At 35.8% G+C, this 10,057-nt stretch overlaps 1 protein-coding gene across 1 annotated transcript; it reads left to right on the top strand.

Annotated features, from left to right (window-relative positions):
• The first annotated feature begins 6,424 nt into the window (after positions 1-6,424).
• On the top strand, positions 6,425-7,180 carry LOC141661123 (uncharacterized). Its single transcript, XM_074468108.1, has 2 exons — positions 6,425-6,524; positions 6,606-7,180. The coding sequence occupies exons 1-2, from the start codon at positions 6,425-6,427 to the stop codon at positions 7,178-7,180; spliced, it is 675 nt and encodes a 224-aa protein (XP_074324209.1).
• Positions 7,181-10,057: the final 2,877 nt, after the last annotated feature.

The following is a 10,057-nucleotide window of genomic DNA, read 5'->3' as shown; positions in this document are numbered from 1 at the left end:
TTTCATAACGTTGTTAGGGATTCAGACTTGTTAGATTTAGTACACACTGATATTTGTGAATTTGGTGGTGTGTTGACCAAGGACCAGTTTAGATACTTCATTACTTTTATAGATGATAGTAGTAGATATTGTTATGTTTATTTACTTAGACATAAGGATGAAGCACTTAGTAAATTCATTATATATAAAACTGAAGTAGAAAAACAAACTAGTAAGTTACTTAAAAGATTGAGATCTGATAGAGGTGGTGAGTATACGAGTAATGCTTTTAATGAATTTTGTGCAAACAATGGTATAGTTCATGAAGTTACTCCACCATACACACCTGAGTCTAATGGGGTTGCTGAGCGAAAGAACAGAACATTTAAAGATATGATTAATAGTATGCTTATTAACTCTGGGTTGCCTAAATACATGTGGGGAGAGGCTCTAAATACGGCTTGCCATATTTTGAATAGAGTCCCTCTGAAACACATGGATAAAACACCCTTGGAGTTATGGAAAGGCAGGATGACTAGTCTTAAGTATCTTCGTGTGTGGGGGTGCCTTGCTAAGGTGCTTGTTCCTGAACACAAGAGAAAGAAACTAGGTCCAAAGACTGTTGAATGTATCTTTCTGGGCTATCTTGAAACCACTACAGCTATGAGATTTTTAGTGTTAAAATCTGACATAGATGGTATAGTGGCAAACACGATAGTTGAATTTCGAGATGCGACATTCTTTGAGGATGTCTACCCTATGAAGACTGGAATACCTGAAACGACTTCTGAGGAAGATCCTACTCACACATCAAGTTCTATTCCTGATCATGTGGAAAAGATGACAAATGTGGGGGCGGAACCTAGTAGTAGCTCTATTCCTAAGGAATTAGAGGAACCAAGGAGAAGTAAGCGTGCAAAAATAGTCAAGGATTTTGGAGGTGATTTCATCACTTACAATATCGAGGACGAACCTTTAACTTTCCGGCAAGCTATGGATTCTTCTGAGTCAAGGCACTGGAAGGGCGCTGTCAAGAGTGAAATTGACTCTATTGTTTCCAATGGAACATGGGAGTTGGTTGATCTCCCTCCTGGGTGTTCTACTATTGGGTGCAAATGGGTCTTTAAAAGGAAGTTGAACCCTGACGGCTCAATAGATAAGTACAAAGCTAGACTGGTAGCTAAGGGTTTTAAGCAAAAGGAAGGAATTGATTATTTTGATTCATACTCTCCGGTTGCAAGAATGGTAACAATCCGAATGCTTATAGCATTGGCTTCAGTCCATGGTCTTATCATTCATCATATGGATGTAAAGACGGCTTTTCTTCATGGTGAACTTGAGGAAGAGATTTATATGGATCAGCCTGATGGATTTGTTGCATCAGGCAATGAAAGGAAAGTATATAAGTTGATCAAGTCCATCTATGGCTTGAAACAAGCTCCCAGAGATTGGCATAAAAACTTTGATGAAACTATATTGCCTTTCAGTTATAAGATTAATGAAAGTGATAAGTGTGTCTACACTAAAGTTAAAGGTAATGAGTGTGTTATCTTGTGCCTATATGTGGATGATATTTTATTGTTTGGAACCAATATTGAGATTATTAACGAGACTAAAGAATTCTTGAAAAGGCATTTTGAAATGAAGGATATGGGTGAGGCAAGTGTGATTCTTGGAATCAAATTGATTCAGTCCACTGAAGGAATAACCTTGACTCAATCTCATTATATAGAGAAATCTATACTTGAGAAATATGGTTATTCACAGTGTAGAATCGCTAGTACACCTTATGATTCGAAAGTTGCCCTTGTCAAGAATACTTCAGGAGTGCCTGTGTCTCAGTTAAGGTATTCTCAGATTATTGGGAGCTTGCAGTATCTTGCTAACTGTACTAGACCAGATATTTCATATTCTGTGTCTAAATTGGCGAGATATACAAGCTGTCCAAACAGAACTCATTGGGATGCTCTTGATAGAGTACTTAGATATCTAAAAGGCACAATGTACCTTAGTTTACACTACAGGAGATTTCCTGGTGTGCTTGAAGGGTACAGTGATGCAAGTTGGATAGCTAAGAAGTCTGGTTCCAATGGAGTGACTGGATACGTGTTCACCTTGGCTGGTGGAGCAATATCCTGGAAGTCAAGCAGACAGACTATTGTTACTCGGTCTACTTTTGAGGCTGAGTTGTATGCACTTGATGCCACAGGGACGGAGGCTGAATGGTTACACGGACTTATGTCTGCAATACCTGTAGTAAGCAGACCGCTCCCTGCTATTGCTATTCACTGTGATAGTCGAACAACTATCGACAAGATTAGCAGTAAAAAGCATAATGCTAAAACTAAGAGACACATCCAAGTTAGACTCAAGTCTATAAGGGGTTTAGTGACTGATAGGATCATAGCTATAGAGTTCATAGGAACTCAGAATAATATAGCTGATCCTCTTACTAAAGGACTGGAACCTGCAGTGGTCCTTAAGTCAAGGTTGGGGATGAGATTGTCAACCCATCATAATTCATCAACAGTGGGAACCCAATACACATGAGAGGAGATCCCTCGAAGTGTATTCAATGGGTAATAACAAGCTGTAAGGATGAGTTGGTAGTACCTTTGCTACATAGATGATACTATAGTATCTGAGTCTATCCCCTGTAAACCTAGAAGGTACTGACACTGCCAGAAAAGCAAGAGTGTTAAAACTCTGAATGGGATCAAGTTATTTGACGAGATAGAGGCAGTATATCTCTGGAGATGCCCAGCTAAGCGAATGTAATTGTGTGGTCGTAATTAGAGGATAGGGTTAATCCTTGAAGCATTCGACGAACAGGATCGAGACATGACCATTAATGTCTCAAAGCCGTAGATTGGCACCATAACCTTTGACTTTTCGTCGTCTATGGAATATGGTTATACTAAACGGATTAAGATTCAAGGTGAAACATTCCATCTGAGTCCGATAGCCATTGAAGTAGAGGAATTAGGAGGGTTCAAACCCGGAAGGGTACCGACTCTGAAAAACAAGTCATGATGGGAAATTGATCACATTTCTGTATGGATTTGTGGGGGATTGTTAGAAAATTAGGATTTTAGAGCTTAATTTAATTATGTTCTTGATGTTAATCCTAAAATCTAATGATTGGAAATTGTTCAATGATATTTGAACTTAAATTTTCATGTATGGTTTTAAGAATTTTCTTAATGAAATCCATATGAAATGAGAGTTGAAAGTAGCTTGGAAAAGCTTGGAAAATTTGAGAATGTTTGTCCCACATTGAAATAAATAAAGGGGGTTGTGTGCTTTATATGGTATTACCCACATGAGTAGTATACAACTACTAAGGTGTGTGATGGTCCATTGTGTTGTTGTGTGCTTCACGCGCACACACGCGCGCGCCCGCCCCGCCACGCACCGCACCGGACCGGGTCGGGTCGGGTCGGGTCGAAGGGCGATTTGGGCGAATGTCTCGGCGTCTCGCGTACGCGAGGCGACCTGGGCGAGGATTTTATTTATTTGAGAATTATTTTAATTCGAATTTATTTATCGGTGATTGGATTATTGGGCTGGGTTCTGAAATAGGCTAAATAGTCTAAATATATTGAACCTGCAAATAATCTGATCTGTAACAAGTTCTGATATTAGAATCAGAACTTAAGAACTGATGAATAAAATCAGAACTTAACAAGTTCTGATATCAGAATCAGAACTTAAGTACTGATGAGTCGAATCAGAACTTAAGTACTGATGAGTTAAATCAGAACTTAACTTAAGTTCTGATAATAATGTGGGTGTTAATGTGAAAAGCTGTTACAAATAATTTAAATTCAAAAGCTGATCAGTTTTGATTTTTTCATTAATGAATTCAAAATCTGATCAGTTTTTAATTTTTATTAATGAAGCAGTTTAATTCAGACATTAAGTGTGTTGACAGTTTCATTTTTCCTCTCCTATAAATAGAGGCTAAACTGAATGAATAAAAAAAATACAACACACTACATTCTCATCTCTTCTCTTCAACCTCTCTGCATTTCTCTCCCACAAGAACTGAAGTGCTGATATTTTCCGGCGACTGAGGTGCTGGTCGAAGTGGAGGTTTTGTTGCTGCTGTTAACATAAACTCCGAGCTGTTTTATCCTGGTGGAGATATTGCGCACATCCCAAACGCAGCAGGTAGGGGGCAATAATCTCTTCAAGAGCAGCCAGGACTTCGAGCAAGGCCTGGTGACTCAGCTGTAATCATTTTCTTGGCATTTTGTATCTGTAAACCTTTATTTCAGTCACTGTTGAAAGCTATGGTTTCGGGTACATCTTTCTTTCTCTCTACGTTATTTCAGTTACTGATTTTGTTTACCTGCATGTTTTGTTTTGTTAACTGTGGTCTTGGCCTAAACTTGTTAAATTCTTTATACACTTGCCTCTATGTTGCTATACTTGTTAGTGAGTTTCTCAACAGCTTCTGGTTCTAATCCTAATTATGTGATGTGCTGGTTGTTTTATGATGATAACATCATCAATAATAGCGTTATTGGTTCTACTTATGATAAAGATCCTATTCGATTTGTGAAATTACTCTTCAATTTAAAATTTGTTGGATTATTGGATCTTTTGTATGCAAAATTATTTATTGATCCGAGTTTGTACAAGCTAAAAGTGTTACGTAGAGTTTTTAATTCTACGACAAACAAGTTTTGTGTTGCTTCGATTGTTGATGATGATGACATTGAGTATATGTCCGAATCTTTAGATGGTTCGGGGAGTTAGGTTCACGTGGAGCTTTATATAGTAAAGATTCCAATTAATTTGGTCCAAAATTCGAATGACATGGTTCAATGTTCGAAGATTGGTGAAAGTTCCGAAAATACATCAACTTCGCACAACTAAAAAAGTGTGCAATGGGGTGAAAATACTTCAAGTGGTAGTTCAAGTAGATCACTATACATGTCCAGTGTAGATAGTAAGGGAACTCAAGAGGAAGTAGTGAGTTTAGAGATGATGATATATCTTATCATAGGTCATTTGATGGTCCGTCAATGGTAATTTCGTATCAAGAGCCAATAATGCAAAAAGTTGGTGATTTGCATAGTCCTGCAGAGTTGGGTAAGAGAATGATATTTAAGACAAAAGATGCGTTAATGAAGGTGGTAAAGTGTGTTCATATAGCCAATTATCAAGAGTTCAAAGTGATAAGGTCTGATCCATCGACTTGGGAGTTGGTATGCAAATTGGCAACAACTGGTTGTCCATGGAAGTTGAGAGCTAAATTGAGGGAAACACATAGTTGTTTTGAAATCATGTCCACTAAGGGTCCACACACTTGTCTTAATCAGTCTATCTCACAAGATCATCACAATTTGAATGCTTCAAATATTGCACAAACCATTATTAGCCTTATAGCTGCAGATCCTACAGTTTTAGATAAGGTGTTGGTGTCTACAATTGTGAAGGAATTTGGTTATACACCGTCAAAGAAGAAGGTTAGGGATACAAGAAGGATTGCTACTAGTATAGTTTATGGGTCTTGGGAGCAGTCATACCAGAAGCTACCTTTGTTTTTAAATGCACTACAGCAAGGAGCATGACCCGAGACAGCCTATTTCTGAGGTATAATTCACAAATTCAAAATCATTGCAAGTTCGTGAAGTTCTTTTCATTATATATCACTAACTCGTCATACAATCTATTAGCTTTTACCAATATTTCTAAAACCCAAAAGGGAACAATGAACTCTTTAACTTGTTAAAATTTTTAAAAACTATTAAAATTATGGTTCCTAGGGTTTAGGCTATAGGGTTTAGGGCCTAAATGCCCTAAACCCTAAATCCTAAACCTTAACTCGTCACACAATCTATTAGTTTTTACCAATATTTCTAAAACTCAAAAGGGAACAATGAACCCTTTAACTTATTAAAAATTTTAAAACTGTTAAAATTATGGTTCCTAGGGTTTAGGGCTTAAAGGCCCTAAACCCTAGATACAATTAGGGTTTAGGCTATTGGCCCTAAACCCTAAATCCTAAACCCTAACACGTCAGAGTAATTATTAGTATTTATACATATTTCTAAAATGCAAAAGAGAACGGTATACCCTTTATAAATTGTACCTTGGATTTTACTTATGGAGTTTCATTGTGTGAAATATGTTATAGGTGGTTAAAATCAAGAGAGTCTTTTGGACATTCAAGCCTTGCATAGATGCATTTGCACACTGCATACCGGTACTTCAGATTGATGGTACACATTTATATGGAAAGTATGGCGGGGTCTTGTTTACAGCTACAACGGTTGATGGCTTCTACCACCTTCTTCCGATTGCTTTTGCCATTGTTGAGGGGGAAAACATAGGAAGTTGGACTTGGTTCATGGAGAGAGTGAGGAGACTAGTAGCCCAGGAGCGAGAAGGGGTGTGTGTCATTTCTGATAGACATGCAGGAATAATTTCTACTATGAATAGTCCAGCAGTTGGTTGGTGTGAGCCAGCTGGGCATCATCGATTCTGTGTGAGACACCTAGCTGCTAACTTTGGGAAAAAGTTCAACAAGGCCGGTATGAAGGATAGGGTGGTTGAAATGTGTGGCCAATTGACTGTGGCCAAGTTAAATTTGTAATGAAATGCATTGTTGGCAGCTGAGCCTAGAGCTAATGAGTGGTTTAGTGAAATCAACCCAATGCAGTCTACTTTGGCATTTGATGGAGGCAAGAGATATGGTATCATGACCACGAACATGGCTGAGAATTGGAACAATGCCATTAAAGTTTCAAGAAAACTCCCGATCACTGCATTGGTTACTTCCTTGTTTTATAAGGTGTTTAGCTACTTTGACCAACGGAGGGTGGAGATTGAGAAACAGAGCATTAATGAAAATGAGTTCACCAAACATGCAAATCAGATTCTTACCAAATGGATAAAGCGTGCAAGTGGACATCATGTCAGATTGTTTGGCAGAAATGCTTTGGTATTTGAGGTGACTACAATGAAACGTGGTCAAAAGGGTGGGAACAAACAGATTGTGCAATTAAATGATCACATTTGCATATGCAACAAGTGGCAAACTTATCATATCCCGTGCTCCCATGTGCTTGCTTCTTGTGCCAGTATAGGATTGCGTTACACAAGTTTCATAGATGATTGTTACAAGCTAGAGAATGCAAGAAAAGTTTATGCGGGGCACTTTCATCCAATCTTGAATCAGAGTGAATAGCCGTTATTGATAGGTTTTCCATTGGTGTTGCATGATGATGAGAACATTCCAAAAAAAGCGGGGCGTCGAAAGTCAACAAGGTACAAGAATGAGATGGATTATCAAGCACTGAGAAAAGGCAAAAGAACTTCTTGTAGTGGAGCTTCATCAAGTGTTCCGTAGATTATTTTCATTGGTATGTCCATAGTCTACTTCATTTAAATTACATGATGACGATTGGTTTTACTTATCTTTATCTTGTCATTTTAAGTATGGCCACTTATATGTTTTTTTTGTAATTTGCACTAGATTAATATTTCTCTATTTTGTCCTTATTTTTGTACATGGAGATGATATAGTATATGGATCGTCTACAACAAGGAAAAATGTTGAACAATTGAACTTGAATATTAGTTGGAGGGGACAATTATATTTCTCATTTCAGGGCTTCATTTTTATTCATAATCAAAACTATGATTAAAAGGATTAATTAGTCTTTGGATTTAATATTCAAGCATTGTTATCTAAAATATTGTTGTTGGATTTTATAATGTTTATGAGGTGCATTTTCAATATTTTCTTGTTTGTGCGGTTGTTTTGGTTGTTCAATATTTAAGGGCTGCTTTGTCGATTTTACAAGTTGAGTGTCTGTTATCATTTTTAGAGATTCATGATATATTTAGTCAATTTTTGAAGCACAGGGCTGCTCTTGTCAGCTTAATAGTTCTTATGGTTCTTTAATATGTAAATTATCATTTTTCTACATAATATCTGCATATTTTTTTGTATGTAATATTCTTCATTTTTTGGGTTTAGAATATTAAATCTAAATGATTTTATAGAGATTGAAACCTTGATTCATTCTGGTTTATTGTTGTATATATGGTTGTGAACAGATTTAGAGTTTGTTTCATATATTGGTGATTAGTTTCTGTATATATATATATATATATATATATATATATATATATATATTTTTTTTTTAATATTAGCCTGGTACTTCAGCTAGAAAATTACAGAGGGTGTTAGACCCGGTTTTATGATTTTTTTGTATGATATCCTCGAGTACCCATAAAAACTGAAATGTCTGTTTCTTGTCTGGCTAAGTATTTATAGTACCTGGATGAGTTGATATGAGCGGGAAGCAATTAGAGCAGCATAACAATATGGCACCACCGTTGTATCTTTAGAGCCGTCCGGATTGGACTGCCAAGCACAAAACAATAGCTATGACATGTGGCCATGGAACAGTCACAAATGACCAGATGGGAAAAATGGATACAGGAGAAAACCATGACAGGATGTATGAGGATATGGAAGTCGATCCGCCTATCTATATACCGACTACAAGCATTATATATAAGTACTTAGAAAATTATCACACTATCTCCAGAAAACAAGAATAAGAACAAAATTAAAGAATAATATTTTAAAGATATTATTAAAATCATCCGAAAACTGAAATACTATGTCATAAAAGTTGGAACCTTAATTCATTACAAAAAAAACTCCAGATCACTTTATATCATTACAAACCAGCATTAACTAGAAATAGCAAGTCTTAAAATGTTGCATTCTTAAAAGTACCAGATGATACAATTATAATTAATAACTTGACAAAAGTATAAAAGTATTATAACTAAACATCCATTCAAATATCAAAATCTTCAAGTCTTCACTTTACATTAGTTTCTTGAGTTGGTTTGTCAATCTAACATCTTCAAAATTTGTAATTCTTGCTTGTACCTGTACAAAAGTAGCAAAATTGGTAGAATAAATACGACATTACAAGCTTAAAAAAATGGCTTCATGTAAGATTAAATTTGTAATTGAAGGTGTATATAGCAACAACTAATTAGGCCTTTGTTGATTAGACTCTAAGATTAAGCATCCAGAATGGCACGCCCAGCTAGTTTTAAAGAATAAGCTCTCAACTAGGGGTCCAAAATGTGTCTAAAATATGTGTATGTTTTATCAAACAAATCAAAAGCATGACAAGCCCATGTTATCATTCTCACATATATTTGCAACTGTAACGCATTAATTTAACTAGTACCATAATTTTTTTGCAATATAAATAACAATAGTGAACAACAATTATAATATTCATATAAAAAAGGATAACTAATACCATAAGTTTGCATAAAATGCATCTTGTTAATACTTGTTGGTTATTATGTTAATACTGGTACTTGCAAATAAATAGCAGAATAATCAATAATATATGATACTAGCAGAGTTTTAAATAATATAATTAAAATGTGCATATAAAAAAGGATAAGTAGAAATGGAGCTATTTTGTACCTCGGCCGCTTGCAATCATGTACCTTTTTACCATTAGTTCCGCAATTTGTATGACGATTCCTGCGCTCTCGCAACTGTATATGAGGCTGCTGCAGCTGCTTCTTCTGCGCTTTAGGCTGCTGTTGATGTGCTTCAGGCCGCTGCTCCTACGCTGCAGGGCGATGCTGGGGTGACTGCTCCATTGCAAGTAGGGATGGCAAAATAATTCGATCTGACAGATACTCGATCCGAAATCCGAAATTTTGGATTTACTGAACCCGGTTTTTTGGATTTGGATTTAGATATGGATTTAATTTTTAAACCCGAATTTTTTTTGATTTGGATTTGGATATTAGGTATACCGATCCGAAATCAGAAACTCTATCCGAACCTGAAATCTGAAAAAAACCCGAATTATTATTATATATATACCCTATATATATTAACTATATATATAATATTAGAATTTTATATATTACGTATTATAATATATATATATATATTTTAATAATATATATTATACAAATTTTAGAACATATATTTTTATGTTTATGTTAAAAATTAACTAACTATAAAGTTTAATTAAATATAATTATTCAATCATTTAAACGAGTG

This window comes from Apium graveolens, chromosome 5 (genome assembly GCF_009905375.1).
Source record: "Apium graveolens cultivar Ventura chromosome 5, ASM990537v1, whole genome shotgun sequence".
Classification (NCBI taxonomy): Eukaryota; Viridiplantae; Streptophyta; class Magnoliopsida; order Apiales; family Apiaceae; genus Apium; species Apium graveolens.
The sequence above is the reverse complement of the archived record's forward strand: the minus strand, read 5'-3'. Positions and strand labels throughout refer to the sequence as shown.